Source organism: Eretmochelys imbricata, chromosome 11 (assembly GCF_965152235.1).
Source record: "Eretmochelys imbricata isolate rEreImb1 chromosome 11, rEreImb1.hap1, whole genome shotgun sequence".
In the NCBI taxonomy this organism is placed as follows: Eukaryota; Metazoa; Chordata; order Testudines; family Cheloniidae; genus Eretmochelys; species Eretmochelys imbricata.
The window spans coordinates 3,232,798-3,250,626 of NC_135582.1; the positions used below are offsets into that span (position 1 = coordinate 3,232,798).

A 17,829-nucleotide genomic window follows, 5' to 3' on the forward strand; every position below is an offset into this window, starting at 1 on the left:
GCTGACGTCGCGGTCATCGCCGATAGTCTGGGCGGGCATGGGGCCCTGGAGGGCAGCTTGCCCGGCTCGCCGCGGGGGTGACCCGGGCCAGTGGCTGCTCAGCGGGTTTGTGGCTCGCAGGGTCCAAAGAGAGGGGCCTGGCGAGCATTGTCCCGCCCTGCACCGGCCGTGTCGGAAAGCCGCCTAGTTCTGTCGGGTTCCATCCCCTCCGGGCGTAGAGGGCACCGGCTCTGCCATCCTTCCTGCCACGCAGCGATGGGGTGGGAAGGATGGGAGGCTGTAGCAAGGTTTCTCCCCTCATCATTGGGAGTTACCTTTGTTTGAGAGGATGGAGCTGGGCCACTGCAGATGGTTGCCCTGCGGCCATCCCGCGGATTGCAGGGCAACGCGTGTTCCTGCGGCGGCCGGCAGAACGGCCCGGACTTGGGCTCATGGTTCGACACAATGGTGAGTTTCGGTTCTCGAGACGATCGTTGCTGCCTCTTGGGGTTCAGAGAAGCCATCTCACTTCACCCCCAGCGTGCAGCAGTGCACCCCAAGGGCCTGCCCATCCTTCCCCCTGCCGGTGCTCTCGGGACACACCGCAGCCACGCTAGACCAGACACTGAACCCAGCTGCTTCCAGAAATGGAACGAGGCCGTCCTGAGGCACCAGCCCTGTGGGCGTGACAGGCTGAGATCACCCTCAGCAATGCAGTGGGCAGAGATGGGGGAGTCTTTAACTGCCTGGCCAGATGGTGGCTCCTGTTTGCTTTTCTCACCTGCGGCTCGTAAGAGAGAGAAGCTGGGGGTTGGAGATGCAGAGATGGGAGAGTCCATTTCACTGCAGTCCCAAGAGGGCAAATTCGGGGTAACCCCGGGAAGGTGGATGCAAGGATTAGATCCAGCTCATTCCTCTGTTGGTGAACATACTTGGAGATAAATGCCTCGAGGTTGGGGGACGAGGGTACGTCTAAACTCGAGCTGGGTCTGTCTCATTACACTGCCAGCTCCCGTGTAGACGTAAGAAGTTCAGTTTGGCTGGATCTAAATTAAGGCGCCCCCTGTCTGAGAAGGCACCTCCCAAGCTGCCAGGCCGCAGCTGGGCTTTGCACCTTAAAAAGACACCAGGTTTTGTCTGCCATGGGCACCTCGTGTGATTGATTTCTCCAGCCCGTGCTGGGCGTGCAGCGGAAAGCGTTCCCGCCTGGTGGAGTCACAGTCTCATCTTAGGAGTGAGCCAGTGTGCAGGGAGGTGGGACAGGGGTTACTTACGGCCAGTCATACAGTAACTCTGCTTAGCCAGCTGCATGTCTGGCGGGGGTGATTCAAAAGGATCTATTTTTAAATGATGACGAGGACTGACTTCTCATGGGCACAGTGGTGCCTGCAATGTGTAACAGGCACGAAGCTGTGTGTTGCACAAGACTCATGTAGGGAGGAATGACGGGGAAGACGATTCAGAGGGGGCCGGGGGCTGTGTCACACGATGCATCTGTTTTGGCAACGCCCTAGCTGGGTGGAGGTGGGGGGATTTCATTCATTGCTTGGTGTGGGATGATGGGGATGCAGTGGATTTCTCAGATCAGCTGTCGCGGCCGCGACGGGGTTATCGATTTGAAACGGGGTGACTGATATTCGGGCCCTGGCTGTGATCGGCCCCGATCCTGAGCTGCAGCCAAAGGGCACATGCACGCCGACCTCCCCGGGTCAGTCGCCAGCTTCACCCTTCCTTTCCTTTTGCCCCCCAGGTTCCAGGACCTATGTGGAGTCAGTGGCCCGCAAGGCGGCGACGGGGGGCGGGGGGACGCCCCAGAGCCCCCCAACTCCACAGGCCTACAGCACTGAGACACCAATGAGGAACGGGGCCTTCATGAACTCCTTCACCTCCCCCAGCCCCATCTCCACCAGCAGCCCCATTCACAGCATGGACGGGTAAGGAGAGCCGGGCACTGGGGACCCCTATAGTGCTGGGTTTAACTCCAGGAGTGCTTTGCCCTTCAGCCCTTCCTCACCTGAACACGCCCATCAATGACTTGGGTCACACGAATAAGGGCCGTGCTGTGGTCAGTTTGCAGCTGTGCATTCTCATGCTTCAGGGTGTCAGCTGTCACCACAGGGTCAGGAAGTGTGTGTGTGTAGGTGGTTGTGTCCAGGGGTACATGGGGGTGTGGCGGGGAGAGTGTGTTTGGGGGGACAAGGGGGTGTGTGTAAGGTTTTTCCCGTGTGTATTCGAGAGGGTCTGCGGTTGTGTGGGTTTGAGGGGGGTTGTGTGCATGAATGAGGATGTGGTCGAAGAGAGGGTGGGTGTGTACAAGACAGTGTGGGGAGGGGGTGGGTGTAGCTGGTTGTGTGTAGGGGAAACAGGGGTGGATGTGTGGTTGCGTGTGCGCTTGGGAGGTGTGGGGTGTGTGCGCATGGGGGGTTTGCATGGGCACACGTGTCGGGGTATGTGTGTGCACGCATGTAGGGTTGTGTGTGTGTGTGTGCGGTTGTGTGCACGCATGTAGGGTTGTGTGTGTGTGCGGTTGTGTGCACGCATGTAGGGTTGTGTGTGTGTGTGCGGTTGTGTGCACGCATGTAGGGTTGTGTGTGTGCGCGGTTGTGTGCACGCATGTAGGGTTGTGTGTGTGTGCGGTTGTGTGCACGCATGTAGGGTTGTGTGTGTGTGCGGTTGTGTGCACGCATGTAGGGTTGTGTGTGTGCGCGGTTGTGTGCACGCATGTAGGGTTGTGTGTGTGTGCGGTTGTGTGCACGCATGTAGGGTTGTGTGTGTGTGCGGTTGTGTGCACGCATGTAGGGTTGTGTGTGTGTGTGCGGTTGTGTGCACGCATGTAGGGTTGTGTGTGTGTGTGCGGTTGTGTGCACGCATGTAGGGTTGTGTGTGTGTGCGGTTGTGTGCACGCATGTAGGGTTGTGTGTGCAGGGGGGTGGTTGGGAGGGCGTGTCCGCGGGTGTGATCGGGAGGGCGTGTCCACGGGTGTGATCTGGCGGCAGTGCAGCGTGGGGAGTGGGGATTGTCCGCTGGCTCGGCCCCCTCGCAGCTCGCGCCCCGGGCTTGCTGCTGCTCCTGGCTGTTCCCTGCCGGATGGAGCTGCGGGGACTGGGTGCTGCAGGGGGCCATCCTGCGTCTGAAAGGCTGCTCCTGTCACCCCGTGTCACGGAGCCCCCGGGCGATGCTCTGGAACTGCTCCCCATGAAGCCAGGCAGGACTCTGGGGGAGTCTCCTCTCTGGGAGCAGCCTGTCTGCAGGACACACAGCTCCCCCGGCTCCCCCCTTCCTGGGTCTGACCTCGGAGCATTCAGCCTCCTCTGCCCCTCCGTGCGCTTCCCCCAGCGAGTCTGCCCAGGCGGGGTCCTGGGGGGCCAGAGGGTCCTGCCCCCCAACTCCGCAGTCAGACGGGACTCTCAGCCAGCCAGTAACACAGAAGGTTTATTAGACGACAGGAACATGGTCTAACACACAGCTTGTAGCTGCAGAGAACAGGACCCCTCAGCTGGGTCCATTGTGGAGGGCAGTGAGCCAGACAACCACGTCTGCCCTTCACTCCATGTCCCCAGCCAGCCCCCAACTGAAAGTCCTGCCAGCCCCCATTCCTCTGGGCTTTGTCCCTTTCCCGGGCCAGGAGGTCACCGGATTCCTTTGTTCTCCAACCCTTTAGCTCTCACCTTGCAGGGGGAAGGACCAGGCCATCGGTGGTCAGGAAACAGGGTGTCGGCCATTCTGTGTCCAGACCCCTGCACATACCTGCCCTCTAGGGCTCTGCAACGATCATACACCCTTATCCCACCCCCTAGATACTTAAGAACTGCCTAGGGGAAACTGAGGCACCCCCATATTATTCAGAGGAAACATTAAGAACAGTCCTGCTTCGTCACACCCTGGCTCTAGCTAACCCCTTCCTCTCCTTTCCCAGTGGGCTGGGATAGACACTTCTCATGCCCAGTGGGTGGGCAGGGCCCCAGCGAGCCCTCGGACCCCAGCAACCCCCATTCTGGGAGTAGGAGGACTCACAGCCCTTCCTTCCCTTCGCCCGCCATGCACAGAGCCCCTTTCTGACTTACCCTGATTAGTCCAAAGGCCCCCTGTCGGGCGGTGCTGAGCCCCAAGGCCTCCCTCCGAAGCCGGTGAGCTCTGGGGGTGCCCAGCACCAAGCCATTGTACAGGATCAGGTCCCAAACGACTGACCGACTCCTGAGAAAAGTCCCCTGGAGCGGCTGCTCCTGCACGCCTGGTGTTCCCCCTGAGAGCCTGCTGGGCTCATTGCGAACCATGTGGGGCTGCATGGTTTTGACCGAGGACACGCTCAGGTGTGTGGCTGCAATGGTGGGTTGGTCACTGCTCAGGCCCGGTGACCAATCAGTTGGTGTTCGGTGCCCCAGGCATCAGGGGAACCCAGGACACAAAAACCTAAGGCCCTGACCACCAGCCATTTTAATCCGGCCCTCTAGCTCCCACTGGGGAGCGAGGTCTGGGGCTTGCCCTGCTCTGCGCGGCTCCCAGAAGCAGCAGCATGTCCCCCCTTCGGCTCCTATGCGTAGGGGCAGCCAGAGGGCTTCGTGCGCTGCCCCCACCCCAAGCACCACCCCTGCAGCTCCTATTGGCTAGGAACCGCGGCCAATGGGAGCTGCAGGGGCGGCGCCTGCGGACGGGGCAGCGCGCAGAGCCGTCTGGCTGCGCCTCCGCATTGGAGCCGGAGGCGGGACATGCCGCTGCTTCCAGGAGCTGCTTGAGGAGGTAAGCGCAGCCCGGAGCCTGCACTCCTGATCCCCTCCTGCACCCCAACCCACAGCCCCAGCCCTGATCCCTCTCCCTCCCTCTGAACCCCTTGGCCTAGCCCGGAGCACCCTCCTATACCCCAAACCCCTCATCCCCAACCCACCCCAGAACCTGCACCCCCTGCCAGAGCCCTTACCCCCTCCCATGCCCGAACCCCCTGCCCCAGCCCAGAGTCCCCTCCCACACCCTGAATCCCTCATTTCTGGCCCCACTCCAGAGCCTGTGCCTCCAGCCGGAGCCCTCACCCCCTCCCGCACTCCAACCCCAATTTCGTGAGCATTCATGGCCTGCCATACAATGTCCATGCCCTGATGTGGCCCTTGGGCCAAACGTTTGCCCACTCCTGCCCTAGTTCCTTCTGCAGTTCGGTCATCCCTGCTGAGCTGCATGGTATTATGAATTTCTTTGGAAGGTGTCACCATGACCAGGGCGTCTGGGCATCAGTCCCATCACGTATAGACTCAGAGAAGAGCAGCCCCCTCTGCTCTCTCTTCCCTCCACGGGCTGAGCTGTTTGCCGACCGGAGACAGAGTCAGAGAGCAGGGGTACGTAGGCATCGGCTTCCCTGCCGGAAGCATCCTGCTCTTGTAGGGGAAGGTTCAGTAGACAGAGGGGCAGGATGGCTGCATTTCAGTGTTGTGTCTAGCTGTCGATCGTTTGTTTCAGCATGATCCAGTAGACAGGGCCGGGGGGAATGGAAGTCAGGAGAACTGGGTCACTGTGTCACCTGGCCAGGTCACTTGGCCGCTCCGTGCCTCCGTTTCCCTATCTGTGCTATCCCTAGAAGGAAACACACTCTCCTTTGAGGATCTGGGCCTGAGCTCTCTAGATGCTTTCAAAGCTATTCAGACACCTAACGCCCTCTGACATCAGTGGAAGTTAGGGACCTGAATCTTCGGGGAGCTGGTTCTGACTTGTACTATCCTGATGTATTTGTCTAACACTCTGCAGGATCCTTTGGGTTGTAAAGTTCCTCCTGTTGCCTCAAGATGGCACAGTGCTGCTGGGTTGGGCAGGGGCAGACCTGGGCTTTCAGGCTAGATACAGAGGAACAAAGTTTCAAAGCTTCCCACCTAGGCTGCCGTGCTGGCAAATGGCTGCTTTGCGCCTACCTGTGTTTCCAGCCAGCCGGTGGGTATTCCAGAAGGCAGGTCTGGTGTGGGCACGCACCGACAGCAGTTTGCAGCCAGATGCTAAGCTGGGACGCTGGAAAATGGGGCCTTGGCACAAGCACCTGGGGCCCGACGGAGCCAATTCCACAGCAAAGGGAGGGTGATCTTGTGGCTCGGACACTGAAGTGGGGCTTGGGAGGTCTGGGTTTGATTCCTGGCTCTGCCACAGATTTCCTGGGTGGCCTTGGGCAAGTCACTCACACCCAGATCCTCAACGGTATTGACGCACTTAACTCCCACTGAAATCAATGGGACTTTAAGGATCTGGGTCTTGCTTTCCCAGTGCCTCAGGTGTGGTGTGGTGACTGACCTACACGAGTTGCCCTGAGGGTACGGTGATGTGCACCAGAGGGAGGCCAGTAACTAACTCAGGCAGCAGTGAGCCTGGCGTGGAGCAGTGCGAGCTGAGCTCGTCCCTTGCCTTTCCCAGGGTGTCGATCCGCAGCTACCCGTCGGAGAGCAGTGGCCACAGCACCGCCATGCCCCCGCGGCCCTCAGCCGAGTCCAGCTCCCGGGTGCCGTCGGCACACAGCAGCTACCAAAACGCCTCGCCGGTGTCCTTCAGCCAGGGGGGCCCCGCGGGCTCCCTCTACGTGAGCCCCGAGTACCCCGATGGCCGAGCCGGCGCGCAGCAAGACGCCCACACGAGGCCGCAGCCCCAGGTCAGCGTGGTGGGTGTTCACGTCCTGCCGGGGAGCCCCCACACCCTTCACAGGACGGTGGCCACCAACACGCCGCCGAGCCCCGGCTTCGGGCGAAGAGCACTCAATCCTGGCATGGCAGCTGCTCCCGGGAGCCCCGGCCTGGGCAGGCACCCCGTGGGCACCCACCTGGCTGGGACCCCGGGCAGCCCGAGCCTCGGTAGGCACCAGGCCGCTAAGGGAGGCGGTGCACCCGGTGTGGCCGGCAGCCCCAGCATGGACAGGCACATCATGTACGGCTATTCCACCCCGGAGGAGCAGCGCCCCACGCTGTCCCGGCAGAGCAGCGCCTCGGGGTACCAGCCCCCCTCCACTCCGTCGTTCCCCATGTCCCCGGCCTACTATCCCGGCTTGAGCAGCCCGCAGTCCTCCTCCCCGGACTCCGCCACCTACCGGCAGGGCAGCCCCCTGCCGCAGCCGGTGCTGCCCGAGAAGAGGAGGATGTCGGCCGGGGAGCGGTCCAACAGCCTGCCTAACTACGCCACGGTGAATGGCAAGATGTCCTCGCCCGTCTCCAGCGGCATGTCCAGCCCCATCGGCGGGAGCAGCGTGGCGTACCCGCACACACTGCCCGACTTCTCCAAGCTCTCGCTGCCAGGTAAGGGCTCGCCCATCGCGGCGCGGGAACCCTAGAGCGTGGGGCAGGTGCCTGGGGGCAGGCCGGAGGGGGTGGGGATGGGGGGGGCCTATGGTCCTGGAGGACACGTTCTCTCCAAAGGCCAAGTGCTCTCCAGCTAGACGGCGCTGTCCTTCACAGCCTGCTTCAGAGCGGACTCCCCGGAGGGCTTCTCCCCCCACCAGAGGGCCTCCTCTGAATGATCAAATGGATCTTGGGCTTTCCCCTCCTTTGCACCTGCCATTAGCAATGGGTCGGACCCTGGGTATAAATCCCAAGGTCCTGGCTCAGTTCTCACCCAGTCCTCACTCGGGCCGCGCTCCCGTTAGCTGGGGAAGTACATTAGGGTTGGGACCTGGCAGGGTATCTGATGTACTTAGGGTCCTGGCCAGCCCCTCAGCGCACTGCTCGCTCTCTTAAGATTACGTGCTGCGATCCGCAGAATGGGCGCGCTCCACTGTTATCCCCGGGCATCTGCACAGCACCCTCCTCCTCCAGAGGCTAGATTATTTCCTGCTCGCTGCGCTCCTTTAGGCTTTCCCCTGAGGGCCGCTATTACTCTGGTCCCAGCGCTACTGTCCTGCCTACCGCTGCTCTGCGATTCTGTCCTCCGCAATGCAACCTCCTGCAGGCACGTGCCCTACAGTTCACAGAGCCGCTGGGAGTGGTAGGGGTTGCGTATCTGCTTTGCTTCCTACGTCAGGAGACATATATATAGGAGTCACCGCTGGTGCCCAGGTCCACCCCCTCTTTTCCTTCTTCTAAAATTAGCGGTCAGAATCAAAACAGGAAAATACAGAGCTAGCATCAAAGGAAGAACCACCACACAGTTGATGTCAAAAACACAACAGCTTGCAGGCCGTGAGGTCAAAGCAACTTGGTCGGATATAGTCCTTTGCCCTGCCGCCTGCGGGGCAGAGCTGAATCCAGCGCTCTCTGGGGAAGGCTTTTGTAAAGGGGCACCGTCTGCTTCATCATACTCGGTCTGAAAGGATTCGAACTGCGCCTGTCTCAGGTGACCCCTCAACTGGTGTTGCCCAGTGTAGCTCCCCGGAAATCAGTGCAGCTAAGAGCTGGTCTTGTGGATTTATACGGCCAGCACGGCGCGCCCTAGGTCATAAGCCGTCCGGTCTTGGTACGTCTGACAGGTTAGGCCAGGGGGGGCCAACCAGGGCTCCGGAGTTGCATGCGGCTCTTCAGAAGTTAACCTGCGGCTCCTTGCATAGGTGCCGACTCCGGGGCTGGAGCGACAGGTGCCAACTTTCCAATGTGCCGGGGGAGGGGGTTGCGCTCACTGCTCAACCCCTGTCCTGACGGGGGCCTGTTTTCACCTCCCAGGAGGTGTTTCAGTAGTGGCGGGTTGGGGGGAACCCGGGCCCGCCCTCGACTCCGGGTTCCGGCCCAGGGACCCGAATGGCAACAGCTGTCGGCAGCCGACCTTTCACTGCCAGAGTTGCTACATTTCCCTGGGCCTCTTCCCCATAGCTCTCCTGCTTCTCTCTCTTAACGCCTTCTTCTCCCTTACCTTAGGGCTCCTTTTCCAGTGGCTTGAGGTTGTCTTCACTACCCAGCCCTTCAGCCGCACTTCCTCTCCTCTGGCCCCCTGGCTTTTTTTGGCCTGACCGGAGTGAGCCCTTTTATAGTATCAGAGGAGCCTTAATTAGAGTCAGGTGGCCACATTAGCTTAACGGCCTCACCTGACTCTTTGCAGGTTAATTGGAGTCAGGTGTTCTCATTAGCGTGGAGCAGCCCCTGCTCTGGTTGGTCAGGGAACAGAAAACTGCTTATCCAGTAGCCAGTATATCTGCCTTTTGATACTCTGCTGTACCCAACCAGCCTGGGTCTATCACCCCACGTATGTCCCTGATCCTTCAAACTCTTGAGCACATGCTTAATTCTCAGCATATGAGTATCCCCATCAACATCAACGGGTTTAGAAAGTTGAAGCCTGTGCGTAAGTGTTTGCTGGTTCGGGGAAGAGGAGGTGCCCTTGTGATCTCCAGATGGAATTAGTGGTGGGGTCAGGATATTTACAAGGGTTAAAGGAAGATTAAGATATTTATACTTTCAAAGAGATGCAGCTAAACAAGACCAGTAAGAGTATCTGTTCCTGTCCTGTTCTCTGGGAGGGCTGCACCGTGAGATCCCTCTGAATTGTGAATCTGGAGTGGCTATAAACATGTCTCGAATGCTTCCCTTGATTGTTTCTCTCCTTCCCCTCTCTCAGACAGCAGCCCCGAGACGCGGGCCAACGTGAAATTTGTCCAGGACACGTCCAAGTATTGGTACAAGCCAGAGATTTCCAGGGAGCAGGGTGAGTAGCCAGCCCCAGTGAAAAGCAGCAGCCGGGGGGATGGGAATTGGGAATCAGTGTGCACACATGTGCTGGTTCTGAGAACCATGTGGGTTATCCTGGTCCTGGGTCATTTTGCCCACATCCTGGCGTTATGGCTGCCCACATCCTGCCTGGGCTGTCCCTGGTAGATGGGCGTCTCTATCGCGCCGTGGTTCTTTCCAGGGATCCCATCCGCCCAGGGTGGTTGTATCTGCACATTGTGGCTGCTTGGGTGACTCTGGACATTTGGGATGATCTTGGGTGAGACCCAAGTAGCCGCAAGAGACCGACCCATTGTGTGCCAGAGGCAGAGAGCAGGCAGGCCCGAGTGCACTGGGGGCAATGACAGGGAATGGATTTGGTGAGATACACCCAGATGACCCCAGCAGGAGATCCACGCTCCATGCTGCAGAGGAGGCGAAACCCACCTCCCCCAAGTGCCTGCCAATCTGACCTGAGGGGGAATCACTTCCCGATCTCACACCTGTGTTTGGGCTTAGCTCTTCCACTCCTCTCTGCCAGCAGCCAATCACCGATCCTCTTGGCAGTGCTGGAGCCGTGTTCCCGACCCGTCTCAGCCCTCTGCTCATTTGTTAACTCGCTTGGGGGCATTCTCCCCACATTGCTGCGACCCAGCCTGCCGCACCCCCCCGACTGGCATGACAGAGGGACGCCAGTCCGAGAGCTACCGAGAGCTAGTCCCTGCAGAGGGATAGCAACCTGGCCAGGGCTTGTCTCTGTTCCTGCTGGCAATGTTGCCAGTGTTTGCACTTGGCTAGGAATCTCCCCTCCCGGCTCCTCTGAGAGCCGCTCCTTGCAGCCGAGAAATGACCCCACAGTCTATCCCGGACCTGTTCCCAAGGGAACCTCTGCTGGAGGCTCGGGCAAGAGGAGACAATGGGGCTGTCTGAGGAAGTGGCTCCTGGGGGAAAGGTTGTGGGTAAGTGGCAGGTAATGGGAGAGAGGAAGGATGGTTTGGACCCTACTCTCGGCCCCAGGAAACCCCAGGTTCAATTCCTTGCTGTGCCACAGATATTCTGTGTGACCTTGGACAAGTCATCGAATCCTAGACCTGGAGAGGGGAAGGGTCCTTGAGAGGTCATCAAGCCCTGCCCATAGCAGGACCAAGGAGACCTCGACCATCTCTGACAGGGGTTTGTCTAACTTGGTCTTAAAAACCTCCATTGACAGAGTTCCCACAACCGCCCTAGGAAGCCGATTCTGAACCACCCTCATCCTGAGAAAGTTCTTCCTAGTAACTAACCTAACTGTCCCTTGCTGCAGATTAAGCCCATTTCTGTTTGTCTCATTTTCAAAAGGGATTTAGGCCCTTAGGAACCTAAATCCTACTGCCCATCAATCTGATTTAGGCTTGTAAGTGCCTAAATCCCTTTTGAAAATGAGGTGTAGGTTCCTAAGTCAGTTAGGCATCGCAACACCGAGCACAGTGCTGCCTGCATACCTACATGGGCCTTATTGTGTGTGTGCCTCAGTTCCCCATCTGTACATTGGCACTGCCCTACCTCACAGGGGTTGTGAGGATAAATATGGTAAAGACTGTCAGGTGCTCAGATACTCTGGTGAGGGGGCAAGCTAAGCACCTAAGATACACAGGAGAAGATGATGGGGAAGCCGGCAGGAGGGACCTTGAATAAGGTGAAGCTACAGAAGTTTGTCTCTGGATGCAAATTTCAGCTCTTCAGGGCCAGGTCCATCTTGCAGCCTGCTGGTGCGTTGGAAGCTGCAATGCACCCCAGGCTCGCAGTCTGCCTGGAGGAAGAGTTAGGCCAGGGGCTCTCAACCTTTCCAGATCACTGTCCCCCTTTCAAGAGGCTGATTTGTCTTGCGTACCCCAAGTTTCACCTCACTTAAAACCTACTTGCTTACAAAATCAGCCATAAAAATACAAAAGTGTCCCAGCCACACTGTTCCTGACAAATGGCCGCCTTTCTCATTTTTACCATAGAGTTACAAAATAAATCCGTTGGAATATAAATATTGTACTGACATTTCAGTGTACGGTATATAGAGCAGTGTAAACAAGTCATCATCTGTATGGAATTTTAATTTGTCCTGACTTCGCTAGTGCTTTTTCTGTAGCCTGTTGTACAAGTAGGCAAATATCTAGAGGAGTTGATGTACCCCCAGAAGACCTCTGCCTACCCCCAGGGCTCCACATACCGCTGGTTGAGAACCACTGGGTTAGGCTGCTGGCTGGGATAAAAAGACATTGTCTGTGTGTCGGTGCATTTGCTCGATCCCTTCCGATCCCCCTTGGGAGAGCTCAGCACCTCCTTACGCCAGGGCAGGACACCTGTGACATGGCAGAGATCTTGGCGTGTTAATTACCCCTGCTGAGCTGTACTGCGGCAGTGCCCAGACACCCCCGTCCAGGATCCAGGCCCCCATATTGCTAGGCTCTGTCCAGGTGTATGATGAATGGCAATCCCTGTCCCAAAGACAATCTGAGTATGCGATGAGAGGTCCCAGGGACATACGGCCCAGGGACTGGGGTGTCACAAGGCACAGGGAGATGACTAGACTGGTGCATTTTAAAGCCAAAGCAGGCCATTGGGATCCTCTAGACTGACCTGACAATTATAAGAAGTAGCAGCCACAACACACCAGCTGCCAGGCCACCGACAGGTTCACTTTGCCCTTCCCTAATGCTGGTTCCATTGACATGTGGGAGCCCAAACCCCTCAGCCCCACCACCTGGCCCAGAACCACCTTTATTGCCTCTTTCTCTCTATTGTTCCTTCTCCGCCCCCCTTGGCTGATTACGCAAAGGACAATATCCCCATTGAGATAAATGGGAGGTGATCTCGGAGAGGGGGCTGGGCGTCAGGGCACCTGGGTTCTATCCCTGACTCCCTACATGCGACCCGGGGCTGGTGATGTTGTTTCCCAGTTCCCCTTCTCTGCAGAATGGAAAATGATCATGCTACTAACCTCACTGGGAGGTGAAATTCATTAGCAGCTAAAAGAAAAGGAGTACTCGTGGCACCTTAGAGACTAACCAATTTATTTGAGCATAGTAACATTTCTAAAGCACTCCCTGGTGGCAGTAGTTAACGCGCTCAAAGGGTACCAGATCTCACAGCCCATTGGCCCCAGGAGGTCAGTAGGTGATTCTTATGATCTCCTTTTTACAAGGAGAAACTGAGGCACAAAGAGGGCTGAGGCCACATTGTCAGATCTTGGGGGATGGTAACGCTAGGAGCCCATCTCTGTAATAGGCACATGCAGGGCCGACGTTCAGACTGCGACCACTGGAGTGCTGCGACCGCTGCCCATCCTGCCGACCAGACTGTCTGCCTGTGGCCTTGTCCCCCTCACCCTTTGCTTGGACCCAGCTCTTGTCTTATGCTTGGCTTGGAAGCAGGTGCCAAATTTTTGTTCTGTTTGTACCGCACCAAGCACACTGGGGTCCTGGCCAGGACGCAGGCACCTAGGTGCTACAGTAAATATCAATAATAAATAAGAATAACGCCTCTGCAGGTGCCAAGATACTACGGTGATGGTCACCACTTACTACAGAGAGGGATGGCGGGAGGGGGATGCTTAATGTTTGGCAGCCGTGTCTGAGAAATCAAGTGACGGGTCCAAAGGAGAGGACAGGTTTGAGCCTCCCAAGTCTGTGCCTCGCCCATTGTAGAGACAAGGTGGGGGAGGTGATATCTTATTGGATCAGCTTCTGTTGGAGAGAGAGACAAGCTTTCCAGCCAGACAGGGAAAGGTACTGGAGCCTCGCAGCTAAATGCAAGGTGGAACAGATAGTTTAGCATATGTAATTAGCACATATTGTAAGGGACCATTCAAGGTAGAGTGGCCCGTTAACACCCCTGCTGTCATAGGACATAAAAGGGGGGCTAGTGGGTTACGGATTGTTGTAATAAACCACTAATCCAGCACCTCTGTTCAGTCCATGAATTTTAGTGTCTAGCAGAGTTATGAATTAAAGATCGCAGGCTTGTCTTTTAAAAGTATTGTGGAGGTTTCCTTCGAGGACGGAGAGGTCAGATCGAGAGCGATGTTCTCCCGCAAGTGACAGGGTGTTTTGCATTTTCCTGTGTGAGTTCATTCAAGAGCGCAGCGATTGTCTTGCCGTGCACTGGGTGGGGTGCAGCACATGTGCTAGGCATGTGTAGGACCCATGGATCTTGAAAGGCCTATTGTGGGGGGGTGTCGATCAGTTTGATGCCTGGGGATATTGTACCTGCTGTTCCGGCAGGGTCTGGTGCCGTTGGGGTTGGTGTGCCCTGGTCTGTGGGGAGCTTGCTTCTGACGATGAGCGTGGAGAAGTTGGAGGGTTGTTTGAAGGTCAGAAGTGGGGGTCCAGGAAAGATTTCTTTCAGGATGGGGTCCCCCTTGAGCCTGGGTTGTGGTTGGTCCAATGAAAGATATGACCTCCCCCATCTTGTCTCTCTCACGTCCTGAGACCACCACGGCTACAGCTACCCTGCATAACTCGCCCAGTGTAGCTTTCTGCCTTTCCTGGGGCAGCTGCTCCGTGCTCAGAGGCGCAGTAGCTGCCTCATTGCGTGTCCTGACTCCTGTGCTCCTCTCCCGTCCCAGCCATCACGCTACTGAAGGACAGGGAGCCCGGAGCCTTCATTATCCGAGACAGTCACTCCTTCCGGGGAGCCTACGGGCTGGCCATGAAAGTAGCCTCTCCGCCTCCAACCATCCTGCAGCAGAACAAGAAAGGTATTGTCGTCCACCCCCGCGCGCCAGCCCCCGGGAGCGCACGGTACTTCCCCCCCATTGTTCTGCTGGCTGAGCACGGGGCCGCTCGGGGCAGCGGAGCGCAGCTGGGTATGTGCTGAGGCAGCAGGAATCCGCCTGGGATGCAGGGCGTTTAGCTCTCGGCTGGCCCGTGGGAGCCTTTCCACTGAGTTATGGGAGCTTAGATCCAGGCCGGGGGTTGCCAGCAAAGCATGTCTCTGTGTCCTCGTGGGCAAAGAGCCCAGGGGCGTGGTCCCCTTTCTCTCTGCTGCTGCCCTCTCTGCACTGGGGATGAAGTGTCTGGTCCCAAGTGCCCCTGGGCCGTAGCCTAGCTGTCTAGAATAGTGTTCTGTGGACCGGGCTCCCCTCCCACCTACCCCAGTGCAAACTGGAGTGACCCCAGTGACGTCAGTGGAGTTAGTTAGCCCAGGTGTCCGTCACTGGGGCCTGGAGCTCAGAACCTGCCTCTTTCATGCAGCCTGCGGGGGGGATTTGAAAGGAGGCCCCCGGCTGGCTGCTGACGCTCTCTCCGGCCGAGCTGCACCAGCTGGGATTCCTTAGCTGCACTGCTCCCTCGGCTCACCCACGGGGAAAGCAAAGCCCAGGGCAGCTGGCTCCTGGACTCTGCTCTCGCTCCCCAGAGCCTGGGGCCTGGATCACCCAGCGTGCACTGAGGGGTGGGGCGGGCAGGAGGGATGTTCACCCTAAGGGGCCAGGCCACTCCAGAGCCCGCTGTCCGAGGGAGCACAAGGGGGTTGGTTTCAGGAGGGGCCGGGAGCCCGGAGTGACGTCGTCCTCTCTCCCCCCAGGAGATATAACCAATGAGCTGGTGAGGCACTTCCTGATCGAGACCAGCCCGCGCGGGGTGAAGCTAAAAGGATGCCCCAACGAGCCCAACTTTGGTAAGTGGCAATGACCCTCCCCTCCCTTATTCAGCCCTAGGACCGTTCAGTGCCCTGTGGCAGCGACGCCCCCTTGTGGGGAGTAAGCGGCATTGATAGGAATCACCACAGGCATGACTGGATTTGGGGTATCCTGTGGGCATCTGGAACAGAGGCCAAAAAGCACCTCCCTAACAGTGACACACAAGCACGGTCACCCCCCCCTCCCCCAAACACCAACACAAGCTAACCAGGAGTTTGGTAACCAGACATCCAGGAATGACAATAAAGCTGGGTCCTCTGTTAGGGTGGCCAGTTTTGGTTGGACATATTCCTGGAGGTTTCTACTCTTTAATTCAAGGTTAAACTTTAATTCCTGGAGACTCCAGGACAATCCTCGAGGGTTGGCAGCCCTATCCCCTGTGCTTGGGGTGTGCAGATGTCTGGCTCCTACCGAAAGGAGGGAGAACAAGGCCCCAAAGAGCTTGCCGTGTAAAGGAACGACAGTGAACTCCAGGACATGGGGTGGTGGGAGACACTGGAAAGCACAGAGCCGGTCTGGTTCCCTGAGTATCCCCCTTACTCAAGCAGTGCCAGTGAAGTCACCGGGGCTGCTCATGACTGTGGGGATCCGAGTCGGGGCCAAAGCGAGCAGGTGGGGAAGCTAGCGGATGGCTTGTCAGCTGATGGGGAAGGAACGTCCCCACTCTAATGCAGGCTGTGTCCATGCCTCAGCGTTAGACTGACAGTGTTCCCTGCCGGGCTCTCTCCCCAGGATGCCTGTCTGCTCTGGTGTACCAGCACTCCATCATCCCGCTGGCCTTGCCCTGCAAGCTGGTCATTCCCGACCAAGGTAGGAGGCACAGGGGAATGGGGCATGGAGGATGCACCGGGGTCTGGGGCTGGATGGATTTTTCCCCTTGCTCAGCACCGCAGGGCGGAACTGGAAAGCTTTATAAGATCCCATCCCTAACACTGTGTCTGACCCCGGAGATGTTCCGAATTCGGTTCCTTCTTTACTTATCTGCGAGGCTTACTTACCCAAGCCCAGGAGTCATTGTCCTCTGGCAGAAGCCACGTGTGTCAAGTAGTATGTTCAGGACCCGTCCGTCTCATTAGTATTATTTGAGTTACCACGGGGCCTAGGAGGAATGCTGTACCACGACTGCAGCTCCTAGGCCCTAGGGTAATGGATGGATGGTTAAGCCAGAACAAATCCTGCATCTTGGCAGGGGGTTAGGCCAGATGACCCTGGTGGCCCCTCCTAACCCTATGGGTCTGTGCCTCTAGGAGTCTATGGCCAGGACCCCATTGTTCTTGACGTGGTACAATGCCAGAACAAAAAGAGCTTACAATCCCTCTTTGGGATCAGATCCCTCAGCCCCCCGGATCCAAACTCCCCCAGCCCCCGGGAAAGTTCTGATCCGCACCCCAAACACGACATAATGACTTAGACTGAGAGGGCATCCCATTCGGGTGTATCTCTGTAGAGATTCCCATGGAGACCAGCGCAGTGCGTACGGCTCCTCAGTGACATTGTTCCTCCATCACACGATCGCCCCCGCAGATCCCGGCCGTAGGAGCCCCAGCGTGTATTCCCAGACGGCTAGTGGCGGAGGAGTCACTGTCCTTCCTCTCCCCGGTTTTTTTTAGATCCCACGGACAAACCGAAAGAGGCAAGCTCAGCCGCCAACTCGGCGACAGACCTGCTCAAGCAGGGAGCCGGTGAGTGGCCGGGACGTGGCGGGGAGCGTGGCAGGGAGCTCCGTCTGCATCGGGCCGCCTTTCCGCAGGCGTTCTCCACCGCGGCCTCCTCCACTTTACCCGCTGTGTGCCGCGGACGCACTTCGCTCGCCCTCGGAGGTGCAGGCAGAGCGCGGAGGCTTCGAAAGCGTGCGGTGCGGGGGCGCTTAGAGCCCCTGGGGGAGCCCTGGGGTCCAACCGGACAGCCGTGCCACGCTGGCCCCTGCGGCTGCACTGACGAGGCAGCTCACAGGCGTTCTTTTAGGTTAAGAAAGATTCAGATAGGGAGGGCTTGCAAACCTCTGCCCCCGCCCCCAGTGGAAGGGCAGGTGCCATGCTGGAATTGCATAGCCGGGGTTTGGCTTCTCTCAACGTCACGCTGAACATAGGCGATGCTCCAATATACTGGGTGGGAGGGTGGTCTGGTGATCAGAGTGCGGCCTGGCAGCTAGGACTCCTGGGTTCCTTTCCTAGCTCAGTGAAGGAACATGGTCTAATAGTTAAAGCAGGGCATGGGGTGCCAGGACTCCTGGGTTCCGCTCCCAGTTGTGCCACTGCCTGGCTGCGAGCTTCCCCTCTCAGTGTCTGGGGAATAAGGCTGTTTCCCTTCCAGGTGGGGCTGTGAGGCTCCATGAACGACTGGGAGGAGCAGTTCCAAAAAGCTGCTCCTCATCGTTAGAGATGGGCCCCAGCCCCGTCACTGGGATCCAGAGCTCGATTTCAAATCTCCTGCAAAGCCTGGGGCTGCTTGGCCGTAGGGTTTTGTATAAAGGACCCTGCTGCGGACCCTCAAGCCTGACCAGCAGCCACCCCTGCTATTCCTGTTCTGGGCTCCCCGCGGGGACACACTCAGCTCTTCTGCGGCCCCTCGATCCCAGCTCGCAGCCCTCCCTGT

The 17,829-nt window shown here is 58.0% G+C and overlaps 1 protein-coding gene across 1 annotated transcript in view; it reads left to right on the forward strand.

Moving 5' to 3' along the window:
* TNS1 (tensin 1) overlaps nt 1–17,829 on the forward strand; it is a 132,151-nt gene that overhangs the window by 101,684 nt on the left and 12,638 nt on the right. The window contains exons 18-24 of the mRNA XM_077829448.1: nt 1,730–1,913; nt 6,361–7,229; nt 9,475–9,561; nt 14,161–14,292; nt 15,120–15,212; nt 15,967–16,044; nt 16,845–16,916. Of these exons, the coding sequence (XP_077685574.1) occupies nt 1,730–1,913; nt 6,361–7,229; nt 9,475–9,561; nt 14,161–14,292; nt 15,120–15,212; nt 15,967–16,044; nt 16,845–16,916 (1,515 nt within the window). The remainder of the gene's footprint in view (nt 1–1,729; nt 1,914–6,360; nt 7,230–9,474; nt 9,562–14,160; nt 14,293–15,119; nt 15,213–15,966; nt 16,045–16,844; nt 16,917–17,829) is intronic.